Raw genomic sequence first — 26,094 nt, forward strand, 5'->3', positions numbered from 1 at the left:
TATGTTCTGTTAAAGTTGTTCTTAGTCGCGCTTATTAAATATTCACTGTCTTTTAGAATAATCTTTTATTCTCTCTGTTACAAGTTAAAACACTGCATCTGTCTCCCTACAGACAAAAGCAGCAGGGTGCCAGTAGAAACCAGTAAGTCTAATATTCATGGTTTTAATCATAATCAGATGTAAGATATATTGCGTGATTACTGCTGCATGTTTTGCTGCAGAGATGAAGAGACTGAGATGAGTGCTCTGAACAACGGTATCAATCAGAATGGAGGTCCTGCCAATAGGTATAGTAGAGAACAATATTTGACTACCTGGGGTGCGTTCAGTATGACCGAACGGTGTGCAAGGCTGAATTCAATGGAAACTATACTGTACTTAATGACCAATTGGAAAAACGTAGTGATTATGATGACCCAGAGGGCTATTACCGTATGGTGTGCTGCGCGAGTTTTGATATTTCAAATGGTCACACCCATATTGGTCAGGCCACATACACCACACCCACCCAACGGGAGCAAAGGTTCACCAAAGGTTGTTGAAGATTGCACATCGTTTTGGAGAAACGTGCTGTTCAGTACGCACCATCACTCAACATAGCAAAAGTTGAAGCGAACTGAACACACCCCAGGTAATAGATATGATATGGTATTTTGCTACTCAACATTGATTTGCCATGTCAATGACATGTATCTTGTTCCTTTAGAGACCATAATGAAGAGGTGGCTGTGAACATGTTTGACAATGGGGGAGCCATCGGCAGTAATGAGGGCCCGTGGAGCTGTCTCCGGCAGCATGGTTAGCAAAGAGACTATGGTACTAATTGACCTGGCTCGTCTATGAAGTGCCACATTTTGAACATGAACATAAAAAACACATCTTACATTTTCATTTCAACAGAGTGCGTGTTTGTGTAACTTGTGTTTTCAACATATTTCAGTGTGGAACATAGATGGCATAAGACCCTGATTTTATTGATCAGTGAAAATGGAATGCAAATTATTAAGGGAACTGCTTTGGGGCTTCACATTTTTTGCTTTTTTTCCCATCCTATGGCTTACCTGTCCATATTTGTTCAAATAAATGAAAGAATTATGAACAATTAGGTTGTCATTCAATCAACTCTATGTTAATTGCAGCAATTATATATGAGTTATTCTACTTTTAATTGTAGCCCTTGAGATTTTGAGTGAACTCTGATTTGGTTTTCACATGCATTTCTTTATCCTTACTAGCAGATTTTGAAAGTTTTATGTTGATACTTCACTTGAATAGCTGTAGACACATGACCTTATACATTTTTTATCATTATGTAATCTTTTGGGTAAGTTTGAGGAAATCTCCTTGTAACCTGTCAATAATAAAACCTCATAACACACTGTGTTTAACATTCATAAAACCCTACCAGCTGTTCTTCGTTGACTGTGCTTTAGGAGGAGAAACTTTAATGCACTATTCACATTGGCGTTTGAAGTGGAATGACACCCTGGTGCAGCGTTCAAGAGCGTGTCCCAACAGCAGTACAGGGGGAAGGTCTTGTCGGTGAGGTGTGGGGATAGGTTCTCTGACCTTGGTACAACACCAATCAACAGGTTATTGGGGGGGGACTGGGTCAGATGTTGACCGAATGCTTGTGCATAGCCTGTGTGCTATCATGCCAAACAAACACAGCAATGGTGTTGGCATTGGCAAGAACACATAGCAATGGTGTTGGCATTGGCAAGAACACATATTGATGTGTTCTTTCCAATGACAACACCATTGCTGTGTTCTTGCCAATGCCAACACCATTGCTGTGTTCTTGCCAATGCCAACACCATTGCTGTGTTCTTGCCAATGCCAACACCATTGCTGTGTTTGGCCCAGACTGTTATGTGCTGCAGTATGGATTGCGAAATTGTCTGTTTGACACAGTATGCGCATACACGTTATGTCACTTTTTTTCCCGATCGTCACTAGTAAAAGAAAAACGACCATTTCTACAATTCATCGTCTTAAAATGTGATTTTAAACAGAACCCTAAAGAAATGCCAAAAAGTTATTTTTTTAAAATATTTTTTTACAATGTTTCCAACTCTCCCTTTGTGGCTGTGGTAACTATTGAAATCCCTTATTTCTCTCTGGCTTGCTGTCCATGCATCCTCCGGTCAAAGTAGATTTATTTCAAACACAAAAAGTCAACATCTTTCAGGATACTCTACACTAATGAAGAATGGCGTGTAGTTTTGGGAAAATCGTCGTCGGCGTGTACGTTGAAATAAAGCGAAGCGATGGTAAGTTTACGTTCGTATGTCATTTCTGATGTCTCGATTGGTTTTTACCTCGCTGGTAGTTGTTTTGAGAAGCTTTGTGTTGCTGTGAATACACTGCAACCGTTGAAGCCGAGTAGCAGCCACAAAGTTGGGGTGGCTGTGCTTGCTAGCCAACTTGGCCTATGTAACGTTAACTAGCTGACTACCTAGACCACAAATGCACATTCTAACTGGATAGTTAACAACCAGTTAAAATGGGTTCTTGGACTTACTAGTGTAGTTAGCCAGTTAAAGCAGCTAGCGCCTTAACGCTTTACAGTAACTACAGTATGCACAGCTCTGGTTACCACACTAACGTTAGCTAGTTAACGTTAGTTTAGCAGCTAACAAACTAGCTAACCAAAGCCACCCGCTAGTTTAGTAACGTTAGGTTGTGAAAGGTACCGCAAAATACGTGTTCTGGTTAGTTAGCAAAGGTAAGCTACCAGCTGTCCTTGTATGCTTCAGAACACTGAAGTGGCTAGGTAATTTAACTGGCTATATAGAGGTTAGCTAAAAATATATTTAATATAATTTCTAGCTAGTTAACTTTGATAGTGTTATTTTTTGGGGGGTGAGAAGGCTGGCTGTTAAACTTATTATCAAGTTAGCATTGTGTCATACTACGACTAGCTACATAAGTTACATAGGTCGTTTGGTGGGTATTATCAACCAGGGTTTTGAGGGCTCCCAATAACGTTACAATATCTAGCTACTGCAGATAATTGTTGCGCGGGTAGTAGCTAGCTGACTGAACTTCGCGGTGAAGGAAGTTGTGGAGTTCATCAAACTTCCTTCACTGTGGAGTTTAGTAAGCTAGGCAGGTACTGTAACGTTACAGATGGTTTGAAAATGAGGCACTTAGCTGCTATCTAGCTACCCATGAATGTTAGAGGTATAGAAGGCAGCTGTCAGTAAAAATAACCATGACAACCAGTCTAATGGCCTCTTTATTTATTTTATTTTTAGGACTACCACCATACACATCATTGACAAGCACGCACAGCTTTTATATTCAGATCAACTTGATCTGGTAGCTTTGCAATGCACCCAAGATGAGCTTGACTGATTTGTTATAAGGGAGAGAAAGGGGCTGGCTGCTTTTGCCATTTGCCCGTTTCTGTGTACCTGCGCCAGGCAGCCAAAACGGGTTAACACTCCTAGGAGACAGATCCCTCCTGGGATGAGGTATAGCGCCGCAACAAAACCATCATATCCTTCTGATTACTATAAACTAGGGGTGAAGAGTTTTCTTACTTTTTTTGTTGTGTAAATTGAGTTGTTATGGATTACGTGGGTGTTTTAATGTTTATTGGTGTATCATGCATGGGAAGTGGGTCCTATCTAGTGTCCGTAGGTAGAGATGTCTGTGTCATCGTGGGTAGGGAGTGCTATCTCTGGGGGCGGTGCCTGGCGAAGCCTGATTCAAGCTATTAACCACCACCCCCTCATCTGTTGCAGGCAGCTCTCTGGAATATACCAGGAGTACTCTCCTCCCTCAGTCTCTAGTCCTGCCATTAGCCAGGCACTGATGGGCTCTGCGATGAATGGAGGCATCACTCAACCACAGAATAGCCTACTGTGTGCCATGATAGCAGACTATCATAAGGACTTGAGAGGAAAAGTGGTAAAAGTATATCAGTTAGATGAGGCCTCTATTACATTTTATAATCTCTTTTTAAATATATTTTTATATCAGCTAATTTCACTTTTGACATTGACACTTCAGTCTAGTCTACTAGAACTTTAACTGTGCAGGGGGTGTTTGGCACCAGCATTCCTTTTAATCCCAGCCAGGACAGGAAACACTTTTTGCCCTCTTTCAATGGCATAAGAGAAAGGCCCATTTAATCTTTATGTGGCTTATCAACTGTATTCTAATAATGTCTGCATGAAATGATCCCCATTCAGTGTCTTTCAAAGTAGATGCCATGGAGACATTTTTGACCAACTGACAGCAGTCAGTTAAGTAAGGAAGCGGCAGGTAGCTTAGTGGTTAAGAGTGTTGGGCCAGTAAACAAAATATTTCTGGTTCAAATCCCCCCCGCAAACTAAGCAAAATATTGGTGTGTGCCTTTGAGCAAGGCACTTGACCATAATTGCTCCTTTAAGTTGCTCTAACTTGATGTGTTCCGTAACTGCCCGCTCTGTCCCCCGCTCAACATATGAGTTGTCAACTAGAGGTCAACCGATTATGATTTTTCAACGCCTATACCGATTTATTGGAGGACCAAAAAAAGCTTATTTAAAAAAAGATATTTATATATTTGTAATAACGAGAATTACAACAATACTGAATGATCACTTATTTGAACTTAATATAATACCTAAATAAAAATCAATATAATCTCAAATAAATTACGAAATATGTTCAATTTGGTTTAAATAATGCAAAAACAAAGTGCTGGAGAAGAAAGTAAAAGTGCAATATGTGCTAACGTTTCAGTTCCTTGCTCAGAACATGAGAACATATGAAAGTTATTAGTTAGTTTTTTTTACAAGGTAAGTTTTAATGCTAGCTAGCAACTTACCTTGGATCCTTGCTGCACTCGCATAACAGGTGGTCAGCCTGCCACGCAGTCTCCTCGTGGAGCGCAATGTAATCGGCCATAATCGGCGTCCAAGATTGCCGATTACCGATTATGAAAACTTGAAATCGGCCCTAATCGGTCGACCTCTAGTGTCAACACACCCACTTAGCCAGGTTTCAGCACCAATGTGGGCCACCATGGTAAATGATGTCTACTCTTTAAGCCCACTTTAGATCATCTGCTTTGAGGCAGTTGGGGAGAAAGCAGGATTATTCTCTCCTGCAGTACTATAAAGTTGTGCCCATTGGGAATAGGGAAGGGGGGAAAGGGGATACCTCGTCAATTGCACAACTGAATGCATTCAACCGAAATGTGTCTTCCGTATTTAACCCAACCGCTCTGAATCAGAGATGTGCCTTAATCGACGTCCACGTCATTGGCGCCCAGGAGCAGTTGTTGTAGGGGGGTTAACCTTCTTGCTCAAAAAATGGAGTCGTCATATTTGAGCTACTTTATATTGTACTGTATCATCTAGAGGCCGACCGATTATTATTTTTCAACAGAGATACCAATTTATTAGAGGACCAAAAAAAGCGATAACGATTAATCAGCCTCAAATAAATAATGAAACATGTTCAATTTGGTTTAAATAATGCAAAAACAAAGTTTTGGAGAAGAAAGTAAAAGTGCAATATGTGCTAACTTTTCAGTTCCTTGCTCAGAACATGAGAACATATGAAGTTATTAGTTATTATAGGACTATTTCTCTCTATACCATTTGTATTTCATATTCCTTTGACTATTGAATGTTCTAATAGGCACTTTAGTATTGCCAGCCTAATCTCGGGAGTTGATAGGCTTGAAGTCATAAACAGCGCAATGCTTGACGCATAACCAAGAGCTGCTGGCAAACGCACGAAAGTGCTGTTTGAATGAATGCTTAAGAGCCTGCTGGTGCCTACCATCGCACAGCGAGACTGCTCTATCAAATCATAGACTTTATTATAACATAATAACACACAGAAATACCAGCCTTAGGTCATTAATATGGTCAAATCCAGAAACTATCATTTCGAAAACAAAACGTTTATTCTTTCAGTGAAATACGGAACCGTTCTGTATTTTATTTAACGGTGGCATCCATAAGTCTAAATATTCCTGTTACATTGCACAACCTTCAATGTTATGTCATAATTATGTAAAATTCTGGCAAATTAGGCGGCCCAAACTGTTGCATATACACTGACTCTGCGTGCAATGAACGCAAGAGAAGTGACACAATTTCACCTGGTTAATATTGCCTGCTAACCTGGATTTCTTTTAGCTAAATATATACTTCTGTGTATTGATTTTAAGAAAGGCATTGATGTTCATGGTTAGGTACACATTGGAGCAACGATACGCACCGCATCGATTATATGCAATTATATGCAATTATAGGACACGCTAGATTAACTAGTGATTATGATTGATTGTTTTTTATAAGGTAAGTTTAATGCTAGCTAGCAATTTACCTTGGCTTACTGCATTCGCGTAACAGGCTCCTCGTGGAGTGCAATGAGAGGCAGGTGGTTAGAGCGTTGGACTAGTTAACTGTAAGGTTGCAAGATTGAATCCCCCGAGCTGACAAGGTGAAAATCTGTCGTTCTGCCCCTGAACGAGGCAGTTAACTAGGCCGTCATTGAAAGTAAGAATGTGTTCCTAACTGACTTGCCTAGCTAAATAGAGATTAAATAAAGGTCAAATCGGTGTCCAATTTGACCGATTTCCGATTATGAAAACTTGAAATCGGCCCTAATTAATCGGCTATTCCGATTAATCAGTCAACCTCTAGTTTAAAGGCACAGTCAACTTAGTGTATGTAAACTTCTGACCCACTGGAATTGTGATACAGTGAATTATAGGTGAAATAATCTATCTGTAAACAATTGTTGGAAAAATTACTTGTCATGCACAAAGTAGATGTCCTAACTGACTTGCCAAAACTATAGTTTGTAAACTAGAAATTTGTGGAGCGGTTGAAAAACGAGTTTTAATGACTCCAACCTAAGTGAATGTGAACTTCCGACTTCAACAGTAGGTATTTCAGACTCGGTCAGGGAGAGGTTGAAAATGTCGGTGAAGACACTTGCCAGTTGGTCTTTTGTTCACGTCCTGGTAATCCGTCTGGCCCCATGGCCTTGTGAATGTTGACCTGTCTTGCTCACATCGGCTACGGAGAGCATTATCACACTGTCGTCCATAACAGACTGTGCTCTCATGCATGCTTCTGTGTTGCTTGCCTTGAAGTGAGCATAAAAGGGGTTTAGCTCTTCTGGTAGGCTCGCGTCACTGTGCAGCTCGCAGCTGGGTTTCCCTTTTGTAGTCCATAATCGTTTTCAAGCCCTGCTACATCCGACGAGAGCCAGAGCTGGTATAGTAGGATTCAATCTTAATCCTGTATTGACACTTTGCCTGTTTGATGGTTTGTCTGAGGGCATAGGTGGATTCCTTAGCATCCAGACTAGTGTCCCGCTCCTTGAAAGTGGCAGCTCTAGCCTTTAGCTTGATGCGGATGTTGCCTGTAATCTATGGCTTCTGGTTGGGGAATGTATGTACGGTCACTGTGGGGACGACATCGTCGATGCACTTATTGATTGAGCCAATGATTGAGGTGGTATACTCCTCAATGCCATTGGATGAATCCCGGAACATATTCCATATTCCAGTTCCAACATAAAACAGTCCCTTAGTGTTGCATCCGCGTCATCTGAACACTTCTGTATTGTGGGAGTTACTGGTACTTCCTGCCTTAGTTTTTGCTTGTAAGCAGGAATCAAGTGAATTATGGTCAGATTTGCCAAATGGAGGTCGAGAGAGAGCTTTGTACGCGTCTCTGTGTGTGGAGTAAAGGTGGTCTAGAGTTTTTGTTTCTATTTATTATATTTATTTAAAAAATCTCCCTCTGGTTGCACATGTGTCATGCTGGTGGAAATAACATAAAACGGATTTAAGTTTCACTGCATTAAAGTTCCCAGCCACTAGGAGCGCCGCCTTTGGATGAGCATTTTCTTATGGCCTAATACAGCTGGTCGAGTGCGGTCTTAGTGCCAGCATCGGTTTGTGGTGGTAAATAGACGGCTACGAATAATATAGATGAGAACTCTCTTGGTAGTTATTGTGGTCTACAGTTTATCATAAGGTACTCTACCTCAGGCAAGCAATACCTCGAGACTTCTTTAATATTAGACATCACTCACCAGCTGTTATTGCAAATGGACACAGACCCCCACCCCTCATCTTACCAGACGTTGCTTCTCTGTCATGCCGATGCACAGAAAATCCCTCCAGCTCTATATTATCCATGTCGTCGTTCAGCTACGACTCTGTAAAACATGAGATATTTGCTTTTTAATGTCCTGTTGGTAGGATAATCTTGATTTGTTATTTCAAAGTTTTGATGTCTTCTATTATTCTACAATGTAGAAAATAGTACAAATAAAAACCCTTGAATGAGTAGGTGTGTCCAAACTTTTGACTGGTACTGAATGCACAAACTCTAATGAACTGCTTCGGCTGGGAAGCATGCGTTTGCTTTTAGTCACCTTAGGTTTGTATTTTAGAACAAAGGGCTAGAGTATGGCACTGCACTGCAGTCAGTGCACACGGACAGGGTACCATTCACCTGTCAGTTACCATTCACATGTTTACAGATGAGATGGATGCATGTGTTGTGTAAGTTTCTCTACACACAGAATACACAATACAGATTCTGTTTGCATGTAGTGCTATTTGAGGAGTGTGTGGGTAAAGCTGCTGAGATAGTGTGGTGTTTGGTTGGTCTGTACAAGGAAGTTCTTGGAGGACCAGGCCATTCTCTATTCTTAGTGATTCAATTGCATCAGGTCTTGCAAGCATGAGTGCCAGTCTGTTCAGTATTCGCCTGCTGCTCTTGCTCCCTCCACAATGGTAAGCGATTCCTTTTCCTTGTCTGTGTGTCCTCATCTAATCCTCCTGAACACACTGGGCTCTGTCACCTCCCATGTGTCCCTGTTCTTAAGTAATGCTGCCTGTCTGCCATTGTGTGTCTACAGTCACCTGCTGTTGCCAGGGTAGTTTGCAATCAACCTGCTGATCCAAGATGGGATTTAACTGCCAGCTAGCTTGGTGCTGGTCCAGCCCTACCATAAAGATCTCTGAGACACAGCTCTCAGAATCACACACACACACACGCAGTCTCTATTAGAGGTCAACCGATTAATCGGAATGGCCGATTTCAAGTTTTCATAACAATTCAGAAATCGGTATTTTTGGGCGCCAATTTAAAAAAAAAATATATATATATTTTTTATACCTCTATTTAACTAGGCAAGTCAGTTAAGAACACATTCTTATTTTCAATGACGGCCTAGGAACGGTGGGTTAACTGCCTTGTTATGGGGCAGAACGACAGATTTTCACCTTGTCAGCTCGGGGGATTCAATCTTGCAACCTTACAGTTAAGTAGTCCAACGCAATAACGACCTGCCTCTCTCTCATGGCACTCCACAAGGAGACTGCCTGTTACACGAATGCAGTAAGCCAAGGTAAGTTGCTAGCTACCATTAAACTTATCTTGTAAAAAACAATCAATCATAATCACTAGTTAACTAAACATGGTTGATGATATTACTAGATATTATCTAGCGTGTCCTGCGTTGCATATAATCTGACTGAGCATACTTCGATACTTGTATCTGACTGAGCGGTGGTAGGCAGAAGCAGGTGTGTAAACATTCATTCAAACAGCACTTTCGTGCGTTTTGCCAGCAGCTCTTCGTTGTGCGTTAAGCATTGCGCTGTTTATGACTTCAACTATTCTGCACAAGGAACTGAAAAGTTAGATTTCTCACATAGCACATATTGCACTTTTACTTTCTTCTCCAGCACTTTGTTTTTGCATTATTTAAACCAAATTGAACATGTTTCATTATTTACTTGAGGCTAAATTGATTCTATTGATGTATTATGTTAAGTTAAAATAAGTGTTCATTCAGTATTGTTGTAATTGTCATTATTACAAATAAATAAATACATTTTAAAAATCGTCCGATTATTCGGTATCGGCTTTTTTGGTCCTCCAATAATCTGTATCGGCGTTGAAAAATCATAACCGGTCGACCTCTAGTCTCTATGCAGCAAGTTCTCCTCAGCAAGTTGTATTTCTTCAGGTCAGTGTAGTAGTGCATAGGCTCACCAAGACACACATCAGTTTGTGTGTCCCTCTTGACCAGAAGCAGGGTTTTCTAGAGCAGATCTGCCAAAGAGGAGAGGGAAAGACATCATGGTGGAGTGACATGCATATGGACTCATGACAGGCATCTGACCGCATGTTCCACATTTCACTTGCCGCCTCTGTCAGTGCTGATGTAAGCTATTTTTACATCACTGTCTGACACTTACTATCTCAGATCAAAGGGATTCTTGTTCTGTTACGGAGTTATTTAAGTGGGCTTTCACTGCTGTGCGCTGCAGAATCATTACTTGGGTAGAACTCAGCAGCAGCGAACACTAAAAGCATCCATAAAGCTCTCTGCTCTAAATAATGAATGCTGGGAACATGTCCCCCCCCCGCTTCCCCCCTGACAGTGAGCAGCCAGGGGATGTGTAGTGTGTCATAGACCAGGGTTAGGCACAGGAAGCTGCTGGTAATTATGGAGCAGGCTCAGCTCAGGCTGCCTGTGAAGTGTGTATTTAGACCAGCAGTAGATGGGAGGGAGGACAGGGAAAGGGTAACTCCATGTATATTGACTACATGCTTCCTAACTTGTTTGACATGGCTTTATGTCTCAGTTGGTCAAGCATGGTGATTGCACCATCAGGGTTGTGGGTTTGATTCTCAGGGCCACCCATATTTAAAATGTATGCATACATGACAGTAACTTGCTTTGGATAAAAGCGTCTGCTAAATGGCATATCTGTGGCTGAAGTTTAGATAGACCACCTCTCTTGTCTTCACACACTTCTGTTGAGTAATGTCCTGGAGAAGCTAGTTTGGGATGTTTAAGGCCAATTATTTTGTCATGTACTGTATTGTCAGGCTGGCATAGCCGTACGGTTTCAGAGAGCATGTTGAAGTGTGTGTGCTGCAGGGGTCTGTGTACTCCAGCTTCATTGTAGTAGTTTAATGTCCCTATGCACTTCTCCAGTTGGGTAGCTACGGTCTTCCCTGCTGACTGATTCCCTGGGGAAAGTCCTCCCACTCCTGCCCTTACAATAAAGATGTGTCATGCAGTCAGTCATCCCTAATGGCTGTAGTGCACTGTGAGTAGTGTAGGCCAGAGTTAGGACAGTACTGTGCAACAATTTTAAGGAATTAACTAATTTGTTACATTTCAGAGAACTCCCCTTTAGTCTTCCAACTTCTCTGTGCTGTGGGTGTTTGTCAGATAATGCACAACCACACGTGCTTTGTTACAGGACGAATACACCAAGCCATGGTCACGTCGTTGAATGAAGACAATGAGAGCGTCACTGTGGAGTGGATCGAAAATGGAGACACCAAAGGGAAAGAGGTAACCAAGCCTAGCTAGTAGCTTAGCACGACAGCCGGCTTCCGCTCAGCTCTTAGGCATTGAGCCCTATGAATAATGCATCTGAAGACATTCTAGAGTTTTGGAGATTACACAATCCTTCTGCATGTTCTGCCAGACATCACTCTCTGCCCTGAATATACTTGAGTTTAGAGAGCCTTACAGCAGTCATATTTCCTGAGCTTTGCTGTTGAATACAGATGTTGTCCTGCTGCTCTCTGCTCCTCTGAGCTACACGGATATACTTCTCTGCTCTCCATATACTAACATATAAGGTACATATTAACGGAGTATATATGCTCCTCATCTCTTCTGCATATTGATGTGTAGAGTATATTGTGTTAGATCTCCTGTTGAATATTGACTTGAAAAGTCTGGCTCGAAGGACCACGAGAAAGGGCACCAATTGGTTGTGGACTCTTTTAGAAGGTGTGGTAATGATGACCAGTAGGAGAGAGATGTACAGTCAACACATTTATTGCCACACCACACACAGACACACACACAAGAAGGGCAAAGAGAAGGGACTAGTAGAATTGTTCAGGAGCGATCTGTATGGGTTAGGTACAATTACAGTGACACACACTGCTCTCTATCCAGATTGACTTGGAGAGTATATTTGCACTAAACCCAGATGTGGCCCCAGAAGAGGAGATCGCCCCCAGCCCAGAGACCCCTCCCCCACCAACACCCACCTCTGTGAAGGTCAACAAGATCTCCAAGGTGAGTGCTTCATGCGATGGAATTTAGTTTTGTTATGGACTGCTAGGATAACCACTGCAGGGTGAAGTCTGCTTGTGTAGTGCATAGATGAAGAACCTGATATCTTGCCTATGGTGCAGTGTGAGGCCCACTGCTGGAGTGGCAAAAAAAACACAGAACAGATGCGAACAAAGGAAGCTCCAGTAATCTGATTCTCAGTATTTGTCCATTTCTATAACCCTTATTTTGCAGTCATGGGAGTGAGAAGTGTTTGTATTCTTCAGGGTTGTGATCTAGTGATCTGCTGGGTAAAATCATTTCGTAAACCATGATTACAGTTTAATCCTCATGGCTTCAATTATATTTGTCAATGCATTTATCTTATCTCCCTCTTTTGTGTTCTTTAGCAGAACCGACAAACAATAGCGCCCACTATGAATGGCACTCCATCCAGGGATAACAGAGGTGTGTTTGTGTACTTGTTTTTGATCATTGACAGTTGAACATTGTCTTGAAATGTTCATGGGTACCATGTCGCTTAATTCACTTGAAACAGGCCCTCTTGATAACTCTCTGTGTTGTGGGTTCCACAGTGGTGTCGACCCGGGCCAGACCAGCTCCACCCCAGCAGCCAGAGCCTTCTCCTCCTCCTGCCCAGCAGCCAGCCCAGCCCACCCAGGCCCAGACAGCCCAACAGTTAGCCAATGGTAGGAACATCACGGCTATATCCATCTATGTTGGAGTTACATTTTGACCTATTTACTCATTCCGGAAATCTGAATGTTCTGTCATTTTCACCCTCCTAAGCATTCCCCGGAAATATAATTTATTATTCCATTTCATGTTGTGTATTTGTTACGATAACATCTGACCAATAGGCTTGATGTTCCTGATTTTCTATGCTTTGTCGATCACATGTGTGTCACAGAAGCGTCATTGCATCAGCTAAGCAGAAAGGAGTTTGGACAGCTTTGTATGTATCAACTCTCCCAACCACCCCAATGCTTAATGTTATCTTAGAGCCCTGTCGCTTTCCTTTGGAGAACCTTTAGTTTGTGATTATTACTTGCCTAAAAGGCTTCCGCTATATTCAAAGCCTTGATGGGGGCTCCCCCGTACCAATGGAATCAGAGACAGAGAGACATCCTGGTAGCTCTCTCTCTATTTCTCTCTTCCTTCCTTTCTGCCGGCCAGCCTGGCACTGGTTCTGACCTGGCCCTGCTCCCCCAGATTACTGCAGGTTATTAATCCTCGCTCTCTGCTCTGAATGACGAGCCTGCAGGCCTTCAGATGGGGCTGTATGCTAGAGGAAGGGTTACTGTGCTGCTCAGCTGGATATCTTGGGGTCTGGTGGAATCAGAAATGGGCTACTGACACTCACTTTATACTCTCCTCTCTCTTATGATTGGATTTTCAAATTATGAATTGGGTTTCTAAATGGTACTAACTGTAATGTGATGCAGGATTTATGTAACTTTTGAGGAACCTAGACTAAGAAGTCCCCTATGTACTCATATCTCTGCTTTCCCAGTCAGCATTTGACTGTTGTTGGATCAGTGGTTGGTCAAGAGCCCTATAGTAGTGTAATAGGAATAGAAGGGTTACCAGGGTAAGGTTTGTGCCAGCTGCTGTAGCCTGCCCTCAGGCCTGTATAAAGTTGCTGTCCCCCTGGATGCTAGAAGGCCCAGTCCCCAGCCAGCCACCACTCTGTCTGGACAACCCTATAGTAGGGAAACACCAGCATTGGAAGAGATCCCTTTCAGAAAGGTTGAGTGTGCATGTTCTGTGAAAGGCAGCGTTTGTGACTTCCTGTTCCTTTGCCGGGGTTTCCTGGCAGCGAGGAGGAAGTCCAACTGTGTGAAGGAAGTGGAGAAAATGCAGGAGAAGAGAGAGAGACGACGGATACAGCAACAGGAGCTGAGGGAGAAGAAGGCACAGGTACAGGGGCACTCCTCCTTCCATCCTCTGACCCCCCCCCATATCTCCTCTAATATCTGGGTTTTTAAAATGAGGATAAAATAAGATAATTGACTCACTATAGCGATGTTAGTCATTGAACACATTTTCTTTAGTGAAAATAACTTGCTAATTCAATTCGAGTATAAATTGAACAGTGACCTAACATAACCGTTCTCAGGAGGTGGACACCACTGTCCCTAACTATGAGATCCTGCATATGATCAGAGACTTCCGTGCCAGTCTGGACTACCGGCCGCTGTCCACCACAGATCTGGTGAGTACAGACAACACCCTGCTCTCTCTCCCTCTCCCTGCTTTCTCTCCCTCTGTCCCAATACAATGGCCTGATTAATGTGTGTTTTTATTTTGTCAGATTGAAGAGCACAGAATATGTGTTTGTGTGAGGAAACGTCCACTCAACAAGAAAGGTAAGGAGGACATCCAACAGGGGCCTTTAATCATAATGAGGAACCAGTCATGACTTTACCTACTATGAGCTTTTGGACGGTCATAATCAGTCAGGTTCAGGTATTTTCTTATGGCCTGCAATCAGGAAAACTACACGACATGACCAAAAGTATGTTGACACCTGCTCGTCTGATCATCATTCCAATATCATGGGCATTCATATGGAGTTGGTCCCCCCTTTGCTGCTATAACAGCCTCCACTCTTCTGGGAAGGATTTCCACTAGATGTTTGAACATTGCTGCAGGGACTTGCTTCCATTTAGCCACGAGCATTAGTGAGGTCGGGCACTGATGTTGGGCGATTAGGCCTGGCTCGCAGTTGAATTTCCAATTCATCCCAAAGGTGTTCGATGGGATTGAGGTCAGGGCTCTGTGCAGGCCAGTCAAGTTCTTCCACACTGATCTCGACAAACTATTTCTGTATGGATCTTGCTTTGTGCACAGGGGAATTGTCATGTTGAAACAGGAAAGGGCCTTCCCCAAATTGTTGCCACGAAGTTGGAAGCACAGAATCATGTAGAATGTCATTTCCCTTCACCTGAACTAAGGTGCCTAGCTCGACCCATGAAAAACAGCCCCAGACCATTATTCCTCCTCCACCAAACTTTACAGTTTGCACTATGCATTCCGGTAGGTAGCGTTCTCCTGGCATCTGCCAAACCCAGATTCATCTGTCGGGCTGCCAGATAGTGAAGCGTGATTCATCACTCAAGAGAACGCGTTTCCACTGCTCTGGAGCCCAATGGCGGCGAGCTTTACACCACTCTAGCCAACGCTTGGCATTGCGCATGTTAGGCTTGTGTGCGGCTACTCGGCCATGGAAGCCCATTTCATGAAGCTGTCGACGAACAGTTCTTGTGCTGACATTGCTTCCAGAGGCAGTTTGGAACTCTGTAGTGAGTGTTGCAACCGAGGACAGACTATTTTTCTGCATTTCAGCACACGCCGGTCCTGTTCTGTGAGCTTGTGTGGTCTTCCAATTTGCGGCTGAGCCGTTGTTGCTCCTAGACGTTTGAACTTCTCAATAACAGCACTTACAGTTGACCGGTGCAGCTCTAGCAGGGCAGAAATTTGACGAACTGATTTGTTGGAAAGGTGGCATCCTATGACGGTGCAACATTGAACGTCACTGAACTCTTCAGTAAGGCAAATGTTTGTCTATGGAGATTGCATGGTGGTGTGCTCAATTTTAGACACCTGTCAGCAACGAGTGTGGCTGAAATAGCTGAAGTCGCTAATTTGAAGGGGTGTCCACATAGTTTTGTGTATATAGTGTATCTTCTCTGTATACTTTCATTAACATGGCAGTGTGTGTTTCAGAGTTGACTATAAGGGACCTGGATGTGATTACCATCCCCAGTAAGGATGTGGTGATGGTCCATGAGCCCAAGCAGAAGGTGGACCTGACACGCTACCTGGAGAACCAGACCTTCCGCTTCGACTACGCCTTTGATGACAGCACCACTAATGAAATGGTTTACAGGTCAGACAGAGAGCAGTCGGTTGTTGCAGTAAAACAACTGTTTTGTTTGACATGTCAGCTGTATGTTTTTACTGGAATTCAAATCCAGGAGTGTGTGTGTGTGTGTGTGTGTGTGTGTGTGTGTGTGTGTGTGTGTGTGTGTGTGTGTGTGTGTGTGTGTGTGTGTGTGTGTGTGTGTGTGTGTGTGTGTGTGTGTGTGTGTGTGTGTGTGTGTGTGTGTGTGTGTGTGTGATGTATTTTGATGGTGTGTGTTTGTTTGGGTGTTGTGATGGAATGTGTGCAAGTATGTGTTTTCCTAGTGTGTGTGAATGCACACACACTGATGAGTGGATTTGTGTGTTTCTACTACAGGTTTACTGCCAGGCCCCTGGTGGAGACCATCTTTGAGAGGGGCATGGCCACGTGCTTCGCCTATGGACAGACTGGTAGTGGCAAAACACATGTGAGTCGCACACACACCAGCCTCCTCATCTTCTTCTGCTGATGCATGTCAATTATTAAATACTAACTTAACAATAACATTACATCCGCGACATCCAGGTTCAATGTGTACAAGCGTTGCTGCATTTTCATTTCTATTTATGTTTCACCCACAATCAGAACTGTGAATATTGCCGTCTTTTGTTTCAGACTATGGGTGGAGATTTTTCTGGAAAGAACCAGGATTGTTCTAAAGGGATTTATGCATTAGCTGGTAAGTGATTCTTAGTGTATTCTTAGTATTGCTGCTGGTGCTGTAATGCTCAGAACCTATTACAATTGTGAAACTTTCTCTTAGTCTTTTTCCCCTTTGTCCTCATGCAGCTCGGGATGTGTTTGTCATGTTGAAGAAACCCTGCCACAAGAAGTTAGATCTTCAGGTGTACGCAACCTTCTTTGAAATCTACAGTGGAAAGGCAAGGGATTAATGACTTGTTTATACAGCATCCACTTGTGGTTTTGGTTGTAGGCAATGTTCTTTCTAAGCTGCGGGGGCAGTAGACGCAAGAGATTTGAGTTTCACTGAGTTCGTCCCATCAGTTTGCACTATCAACGTTTTTCTCTAATGTGATCGAATCAACATTATCAGCCCCTTTTCAATGCAATAAAACAAATCTAACTTTGCAAGATTGAGTCTTTAATTAAAGGGTCTGTTGCATATAAATTAATAGGCAGAGTGTAGCCTACATTGTCCAATTCTCTTTATAAACTGGGTGGTTCGAGCCCTGAATGCTGGTTGGCTGAAAGCTGTGGTATATCAGCCCGTATACCATGGGTATGACAAAAAATGTATTTATACTGCCCTAATTATGTTGTTATCTAGATTAAAATATCAATACGGCACCTCAGGGTTTTGTGATAGCTGTGGTATATTGGCCATATAAGGGCTGTGTCCTTGCACTCTGCGTTGCGTTGTGCTTAAGAACCTCCCTTAGCCGTGGTATATTATATATATATACCACACCCCCTCGGGCCTTATTGCTTGGTAATAATAATATATTTGATTTTGTAATGTGGTTTATTTAAGCAATAAGGCACGAGGGGGTGTGGTATATGACCTATATACCACGACTAAGGGCTGTTCTTACGCACGACGCAACGCGGAGTGCCTGGACACAGCCCTTAGCCGTGGTATATTGGCTATATATCACAAACTCCCAAGGTGCCTTATTGCTATTATAAACTGGTTACCAATGTAATTAGAGCAGTAAAAATACATGTTTTGTCATACCCATGGTATACGGTCTGATTTAGCACAGCTGTCAGCCAATGAGCATTCGGTGCTCGAACCGCACAGTTTATATTGCATCATATAACACATTACAATGCAATTTACAATGACCTATTTGGTCCATGATGTTAAAAAGAAATGTTTTTTTTAAAGTCTCATGGAATGTAGGCCTATCATAGAAATTTAAAGCTATTTCCATGTGAAAATATTAGAGGATTTTCTCCATTGGTTTCGTTGGTAGGCCACTGATAGGCCTACATTATGCTCAAATAGCCATTAGACTATTGACTACTGTCTAAAACGGTAAGGGTACAGCCTCAGTGTTCACTGTAAACATGTGCTGGAGGTTGCACAGAATTCTCACAACGTTCAAGTTTCTGCTTCCAAGACCTCAAATTGGTTAGTGCCCCAAAATAATGTAGGGAACTTGGTTGTAAGTCTTTAACTCGGACTGTAAGGGGAAACTGTGTATTGCTCCCGTGGGTGATTATATTGACAGACTGGTTTTAAGTTGCGGTTCTATATGTGTTGGACCTGACTGTGTTTAACCTGACTGCGTATGTAGTTGTATAGGTATTTGACATGATTGTTGTGTGTGTCTTCTAGGTGTTTGACCTGCTGAATGGTAAGGCTAAGCTCCGGGTGCTGGAGGATGGGAAGCAGCAGGTGCAGGTGGTGGGGTTGCATGAGAGAGATGTCAAATGCACAGAGGACGTCCTCAAACTCATAGAAGTGGGCAACAGCTGCAGGTAAGGCAACGGAGTGGAAGGTATTTGTAGCAACATCCCACAATTGCCCTAACTAATGACATAAACAGTGATCTTTAAAATGTTCTTGTGCATTACATTTAAATGCTCTCCTTCCTGCTTTCTTTCTCCCTCTCTGTCCCTCTCTCTCAGAACGTCAGGGCAGACCTCGGCCAACGCCCACTCGTCCCGTAGCCACGCCGTGTTCCAGATCATTCTGAGGAGGAAGGGGAAGATGCATGGCAAGTTCTCCCTGATCGACCTGGCGGGGAACGAGAGGGGGGCCGACACATCAAGCGCTGACCGCCAGACACGCCTGGAGGGCGCTGAGATCAACAAGAGCCTTCTGGCACTAAAGGTCAGAGGGGAGAGGTCAGAGGGCAGCTGCAGAGCATTCTGACAGGGACACTCGGTAGAAAGTCAGCAGATGTTTAGTCTGGTAGTTCAAGTAAAAGTTTATTCATCTTAGAGGGATTTACAGGATTTTACATGAATACAGCTCTGATAGTGTGCTGTCTGAGATGCATTTTCCTCCAGTTGAACAGAACTAGCAGGCTTAGTTGGACATAACATAATCTTATAGAAATGGTCAACTGTATTTTTCCTGTCCCATCTCTCTCAGAATGTATATCAGTCAGCCAGTCAGACTTAGCAGCAGGCAGACAAACTGTAGCTCATTGTGTCCCTCTTTAACTCTACCAGGAGTGCATCAGGGCGCTGGGACGGAACAAACCACACACTCCATTCAGGGCCAGCAAGCTCACACAGGTCCTCCGAGACTCCTTCATAGGGGAGAACTCCCGCACATGCATGGTGAGTTCATCATTAGTCACTGCTAGTGGGATTGGTAATTGGTGAATTCTTTCCTCACTGGCATATGATTCAGTCATCTCTGATTTTATTAAAATTTACTTTTTTTAAGACACCTTGCCCATGGTCTAGGCCAGGGGTCACCAAAGTATTCCTAGTCGATCGCCAAACATTTCTCTTACAAAAACAACGATAAAGCCTTGCGTTTCTATTTTTTTTGTTTTTGTATCGCGCCGTTGGCTGGGTAGGCGAAGTGTTCCCATTTTGAACCATTTCATGTGTCTGAAGGTACATACTCTGCCTTCCCGTCGGGCCCAGAGAGCAAATCAAGCACACTATAGGCCTACTGCTGGCCAATCGGATGTCTCAGATTACCATGTCTGCGATAACGTAGCAGGCTTAAAATAAAGCTAAAGTTGATGCTGTGAGATTAAAACGTTTAAAACCATGACTAGAGAGAGACTCAATGAATACAGCAAAGAGCTGCTGTTTTTATGACTGAGTTCATGTTTGTTCTTACTCAGCACTGTCAACACTTTATTCAACTCTTTCATAAGCCATTTAATGGGTGTTCTTCCACTTGTGCTACAACCACCACTGCAGCTGTAATGAATGAGAAGGAAAGTGTATCGATAGTCTTGTTGTTATTATTAGCGGCTTGGGAATATTTCACTTTCTCTATTCATAGGAATAACAACATTAATTTGTGCATGAGGCAGAAATAATTTGGTGCGACTAGAGTTTGGCTATCAGCTAGAAGATGGTGTCCCTTTTTGGTCAGTGTCAGTGGAAGGATGTTGAGAGACTGACCCTCAGTCTGCTGCTCTCTCCCTCTGCTGAGATTGATGGTGCCTGCATCTGATGGTCAATCAGCCCAGAAAAAGAAAAAGCTAATTATTTAAATGTATGTTCACTCAGCTGTGCCTCACAAGTAATACAACAACTGATCTATTACCGGTGTGATCATATAGACTACCTCAAAAAAAGTATATAATTTTCAGGGAAATTCAACTGTAGCCAATATGCAGTGTTAATGTGTTGGGCCTATAACCTACTGTATGAACCTCAATGCTACACTTCTGTTTTTAATTGGTTAATGTTGCATAGACATGTTTTTGAAGTGATCTTGACTCAGAAAGGTTGGTGACCACTGGTCTAGGCCTATACCGACCCTGTAGGGGACCCTGTAGCTTGTAAGTAAGCACACTTTCTGCAAAGGACGGGCCACCTTACTTGGTCTTTGTATTGGCCTTACCTTATCACCACTGAGTTTCTCCTCACCTCTGTCCTATCCAGATAGCCACCATCTCTCCTGGCATGACATCCTGTGAGAACTCCCTCAACACGCTACGCTACGCTAACAGGTGGGCACACGTGTTACAGCTGGCCATGGGAAACTGTCTCTCCTACAATTGTGCTTTCCATCTGTGATCAGCACAGAAGCGTCTGAGAAAAGGAATATAGGAACCTCTTTGAATACGCTCCCTTTACGTTTCTATGGACCTTGAGCTCTTCACTGTGCTCGTTCACACAGCATTTTTGTGCTTAGAAATGGGTAGATGATGCTTCTGAGCCTCCATAGGCATATATAATGATGTAAAGAAAGGGCTCTCTATGATCATACAATTATTTGAATTGGGAATATCTGCCTGCAGCAGTTTGATGTAGGCTACATGTGAAAGACTGAATGAGTGCCACTGTGGCAGGCAGGTCATGGGGAAAGGAAAATGCCTATTTCTCTCTTCTAGTTTTGTGTGTCCTGACCCTCGTCCCCTCTCTCTTGTGTTTCCTGCTCCTCTACTCTGGGCCTGGTGCTGTGCTCTGCTCTGCAGAGTAAAGGAGTTTGGGATCAGTCCCTCAGACATCCCCTTCTCCCAGGGCGGTGGAAGTCGCTCGGAGCTCTCGCCCACCCATGAGTACGATGACTGCTACTTCTTCCTGCAGTTCTAGCACCTTCCCATTGTGTGCACACACATACAAATACCTTTTTGGTTGTCAAAGCATACACTTACCTGCATGCTTTCCATGTATGCATACATTAGTTGTATAATACACACAACACACTTTCTTTTTTTGGTCTTAGTTCCATTGTTCTCACCAGTCTCTGTGGAGGACTTGTCCATGCGTCTTATTCCTCATTTCCTTCCCTTTTTATTACATCTCCATGAAACATTCTTTCATCCTTTTCTCCAGCCTTGGCATGTGCTCTGCGATCATCTTTTGCTGTGCTGAGTGAGATTGTGTTAACTTGTGAAAGCTGTTCTCCTCATATCTTCTCATGGACAATAATGTGTGCCCTCGCGCTTTTTCACATAATGTTCTTGTGATGTGGCATTTGGTTCCAAATCTTTGTTTATGGTGTCATGTAGCATAACCAGTCAGTCAGGCCTATTAGTTAACGCCTAATATTTGACTGGTCATTTTATACTATGCTAGTTAGAGGATAGTTCCTTGGCTAAGTACCTGCAATTATTGCCAAAGGTGCAGTGAGACCAGCCTGTGTTTATTCCAACTGCTACAGCAATTCCTGTCACTACCCAGTCAGTCATGGCTTAGACACAAGTCAATAAGGTTAGGCTGTACTGGACCATATCAGCTCAGTCACACCTCATTAAACATACACGAGATGCCAGGAGTATAGACAGTCCTGGCCATATGTTTGTGCTATCATGCCAACTCATTGTCGCTCATTGTCATGCCAAACATGGCTAACATGCAAGGGCCCTGTTGAAACACACAGCTTCTACAGTTCTATAGCATCATCATTTAGAGCTGCTTTAGTGGGGAACAACTAATCTAGCACTCTGAATTTGATTAACTCATTATTCTTATATTGCTTAATTTGGTTTTATTGACTGAAAAAATAAAACATTTTATTTTAAAGATACCATATCACTGTAACTTAAAATGGATTGTCAAGCAAGTTGCAACCAATAAGAGCACAGATGATGGACCCATTGCCTGCACGTGGTGTCACTGGTGTTGTGATGGTTTCTGGGTATCTATTCAATGGGCCAAAACATTCAGCCAAATGTATTGCATAGAACTGACGAGACTTAATATTCTGAGTCAAAGTCATATCCAAGTAATGCATTTCTATCTGCAATATCCTGACTGTTTGTCCCTACTGAATAAGGCCCAGCATATGGAGTGTATTTAACTGGGCTGAGCAGCACTGTCAGCTGACTGGAGGATGGTGTTGATTGACACACAGAGTGAAGGAGTTGACGGTGGACGCTAACCAGGTGACCGAGGGGGTCCGGCCCAACATCCATGTGGTGGACCTGCTGGACTATGACTGGGACCACCTGGGCAGCTCCCCCCAGAGAGACGACCTCAAACTGCTCTGTGAGCAGAACGTAAGCCACACTCTTATAATACACTCTTATTGCACTTTTATGCTCACTCAGCTTGTATCCTAGATGGTTTTCTCACTGTGTGTTTGTGCATGAGCCTTAGCTCTTCCTTCCCTGAGGCCATTTATTCAAAAGAGGTGATGCTGGTGTGTGTGTGTTACTCTGACTGTTGTCTGTCTTTCCAGGAGGAGGAGGTGTCACCCCAGCTTTTTAACTTCCATGAGGCTGTGTCTCAGATGGTGGAGATGGAGGAACAGGTGCTGGAGGACCACAGAGCTGTCTTCCAGGTCAGACGACATTAACAGATGGCTCCTCTTAGATCCTTTCACACATGGTTAGGAGGACCTCTGTGTTGAATTAATCTGCAAGATTAATGTCCTGTGGAGCGACTATCCATGAAATTCTCTAAGTCATCCACTTCTTCAAGCTAATGTAATACTGACTTGATGGGGAGCAAAGTCATTGATTTAAATCATTTGTTTGTCAGTAGGAAGATGATATGACCGTTATTGGTGAGTTGTTAATGTGTGTGTGTGTGTGTGTGTGTGTGTGTGTGTGTGTGTGTGTGTGTGTGTGTGTGTGTGTGTGTCTTTTGTGAGCAGGAGTCTATCCGGTGGCTGGAGGATGAGAAGGTTCTGCTGGAAATGACTGAGGAGGTGGACTATGACGTGGACTCCTACGCCACTCAGCTAGAGCAGATACTGGATCAGAAGATTGATATCCTCACTGAGCTCAGAGGTAAGCAGCCTAGATACAGTGCCTTGCGAAAGTATTCGGCCCCCTTGAACTTTGCGACCTTTTGCCACATTTCAGGCTTCAAACATAAAGATATAAAACTGTATTTTTTTGTGAAGAATCAACACCAAGTGGGACACAATCATGACGTGGAACGACATTTATTGGATATTTCAAACTTTTTTAACAAATCAAAAACTGAAAAATTGGGCGTGCAAAATTATTCAGCCCCTTTACTTTCAGTGCAGCAAACTCTCTCCAGAAGTTCAGTGAGGATCTCTGAATGATCCAATGTTGACCTAAATGACTAATGATGATAAATACAATCCACCTGTGTGTAATCAATCATTGAAGCTTGCCTGGAGGGTTGTTAACACAGTGTCCAAAGAAGGGCCAGAAGTATACAGAATGGTGTCGTCTGTGTAGAGGTGGATCAGAGACTCACCAGCAGCAAGAGCGACATCATTGATGTATACAGAGAAGAGAGTCGGTCCAAGAATTGAACCCTGTGGCACCCCATAGAGACTGCCAGGGGTCCGGACAGCAGACCCTCCGATTTGACACACTGAACTCTATCAGAGAAGTAGTTGGTGATGTGAAGAGTTAACTCAATTAAAGTTAAATTTGTAACTGAATTGTTTTTAAAATTTATATTGGAAGGATTTAATCTTTTGCAATTGTCTACTTATAAGGTCAAATGTTTGTTTCTGTCTCCATATGATATGGTAAATATATCCAATGCAAAAAAACATCTACTTTTAAATGGTATTAATATTAATTTGCATATATTTCCATTAATTCCCATATATTCCTGTTAATTCCCACGGAAAGTTTCCACGTTTTGAATATTCCCCAAAATTTGCAACCCTAGTTGCAACCGAGGACAGACAATTTTTACGCGCATCAGCGATCCTGTTCTGTGAGCTTGTGTGGGGTGCCACTTCGTAGCTGTTGCTCCTCTGTCTCCACTTCACAATAACAGAACTTACAGTTGACCGGGGCAGCTCTATTAGGGCAGAAATTTGCCATCCCATGATGGTGCCATGTTGAAAGTCACTGACCCTTCAGTACAGGCCATTCTTCTGCCAATGTTTGTCTGTGGAGATTGCATGGCTGTGTACTCGATTTTGTACACCTTTCTGCAACGTGTGTGGCTGAAAAATCACCAAATCCACTAATTTAAAGGGGTGTCCTCATGCTCAAAATTAGCGATTTATTTTGACTCCTGGCATATGCATGTCAGCATATTTGTATTATTCTCCACCTCTTTCATTCTTTTGTTGATTTTGGTCTCTCTGCATGTATCACCGTTGACATTCAGTAGTAGGTTTCACTTTTATTAACATAAATCATCGTATTCTTTTAATAAGCAGTAATATCTAATCCACTCTTTCTGCTCCTTTCTTTTCAGATAAAGTGAAGTCGTTCCGCTCGTCGCTCCAAGAAGAGGAACAAGCCAGTAAGCAGATCAATCCTAAGAGGCCACGTGCCCTGCTGTAGACCAGACCTGACATGGGAGGGGGTGTGGTCTTTGTGTGTGGAATGGGCAGTGGCACATACAGGAACATGACTATAAAAACGTGGCACAGCTGTCACAAACAAAGAAACTGACTCATCTGTTTTCTAATCAGGCTCACCACGGATGTCATCAGAAATAACGGGAGGGGAATACAACCTTGGATCCCTTTTTATAGCTGATTTTACATTTTCACTCTTGTTTTGCCCTGTTCTATTTTATTTTTTGTACTTTAAATTGAACGGCTGTTCACTTGTCTTCATCAGAGACCTTCATGTTGGTTGTGCTTTTGGGTTCTACAACACCAGTGTTGTGTATTCTGGTAGGTCTGATTGAGATGTATGCATGTGCAACTCTCTGTTGGCCTCCAACGCGTGTGGTTGGTTCCCTGCTCAGTTGGCACTGCACAGAATAGACATTACTCTGTAGGGCCAGTCTTTCTTTCCCTCTTCAATTTCCTGAGTTGAGAGGAAGTCAAATCTAGCTGTGGTTCTCATGTCTTACCAGTCCTTGTCTATAGTTTGATTCTGTTTTGTTCTCCCTGTTATTTAATACTGTAAAAAGTCATTTTTCACCCATTTAACTTTGTAAAGACAAATGTATAGTAAATACCACTGACCTACTATTGCGTATGTTTCTGTGTTTGCCACAGATGTAACACTGGCGGAAGTAATAAAGGGGATACCTAGTCAGTGGTAACTGAAATGTGTCTTCCGCATTTAACCCAAACCCTCTGAATCAGAGTGGCAGCCTTAATCACCTCTTCAGCTCCCGGGGAACACATTTTTACCTTGTCCGCTCGGGGATTCGATCCAGCAACCTTTCGGTTACTGGCCCAACGCTCAAAGAGTATCCTGTTTGATTTGACCCTTGACCTGCACCACTGAAATGCCATTAGAACCTCTCAATAGTCTCCTTAACTGACGAATGCACATGCAGTCAAAATACAACCTGGATTTTACAGGGCTGAGTAACACTGTATGATGAAAATTTGGGCTAGATTCAATCCAGAACCCATTACAGTACGGTTGATATTTAAATGGTATTTCCGATTGAATATTGCATTTAAATGTCAATCGAGCTACGACACGGATTATATATAGCCCTTGATTAATTTCCAGTCGTCATGGGTAGGAAAACCTCTAGTTTAATGATAGGATGTCCAGGTGTGTGTGTGTAGTAAGCAGTGTGTAGGACCCAGAGACAGTTGTCAGGGACTGTGGTGACTCTGGCCC

The 26,094-nt window shown here is 42.9% G+C and overlaps 2 protein-coding genes across 15 annotated transcripts in view; both read left to right on the forward strand.

Annotated features, from left to right (window-relative positions):
- The window catches only part of LOC112262786 (protein unc-45 homolog B), a 37,781-nt gene extending 36,377 nt beyond the window's left edge, over positions 1-1,404 (forward strand). For all 7 annotated transcript variants that reach the window (XM_042331485.1, XM_042331481.1, XM_042331482.1 and 4 more), the window contains 3 exons: positions 113-142; positions 222-287; positions 707-1,404. The gene's annotated coding sequence lies outside the window, so the exon portion shown is untranslated. The remainder of the gene's footprint in view (positions 1-112; positions 143-221; positions 288-706) is intronic.
- Positions 1,405-2,067: 663 nt separating this feature from the next.
- LOC112262788 (kinesin-like protein KIF2A) lies at positions 2,068-25,482 on the forward strand. Of its 8 annotated transcripts, none has more exons than XM_024438551.2 (23): positions 2,119-2,273; positions 3,753-3,924; positions 11,261-11,355; positions 11,974-12,096; positions 12,483-12,540; positions 12,669-12,782; positions 13,004-13,048; positions 13,913-14,013; positions 14,213-14,308; positions 14,408-14,462; positions 15,823-15,985; positions 16,337-16,427; positions 16,616-16,679; positions 16,790-16,881; positions 18,303-18,445; positions 18,596-18,800; positions 19,145-19,255; positions 20,549-20,616; positions 21,085-21,168; positions 22,467-22,611; positions 22,794-22,895; positions 23,211-23,346; positions 24,755-25,482. In XM_024438551.2, exons 3-23 carry the CDS (start codon positions 11,278-11,280, stop codon positions 24,841-24,843), a joined length of 2,163 nt encoding a protein of 720 aa, XP_024294319.2. In that variant the 5' UTR covers positions 2,119-2,273; positions 3,753-3,924; positions 11,261-11,277; the 3' UTR covers positions 24,844-25,482. The 8 variants fall into 8 exon arrangements, with proteins under 8 accessions (XP_024294317.2, XP_024294316.2, XP_024294318.2 ...); XM_024438552.2 differs by having other exon boundaries at positions 3,753-3,918; XM_024438549.2 differs by lacking the exon at positions 3,753-3,924 and having other exon boundaries at positions 2,068-2,273; positions 12,486-12,540.
- The last annotated feature ends 612 nt before the right edge of the window (positions 25,483-26,094 follow it).

Source organism: Oncorhynchus tshawytscha, linkage group LG12, assembly GCF_018296145.1.
Source record: "Oncorhynchus tshawytscha isolate Ot180627B linkage group LG12, Otsh_v2.0, whole genome shotgun sequence".
Lineage (NCBI taxonomy): Eukaryota > Metazoa > Chordata > Actinopteri > Salmoniformes > Salmonidae > Oncorhynchus > Oncorhynchus tshawytscha.

Coding starts and splice junctions, on each gene's coding strand:
- LOC112262788 (XM_024438548.2), top strand. CDS start 2,213: ATGGCGTGTAGTTTTGGGAAAATCGTCGTCGGCGTGTACGTTGAAATA. Junction 12,541..12,668: donor TCCATCCAGGGATAACAGAG/GTGTGTTTGTGT, acceptor TGGGTTCCACAG/TGGTGTCGACCCGGGCCAGA. Junction 16,882..18,302: donor TTGAAATCTACAGTGGAAAG/GCAAGGGATTAA, acceptor TGTGTCTTCTAG/GTGTTTGACCTGCTGAATGG.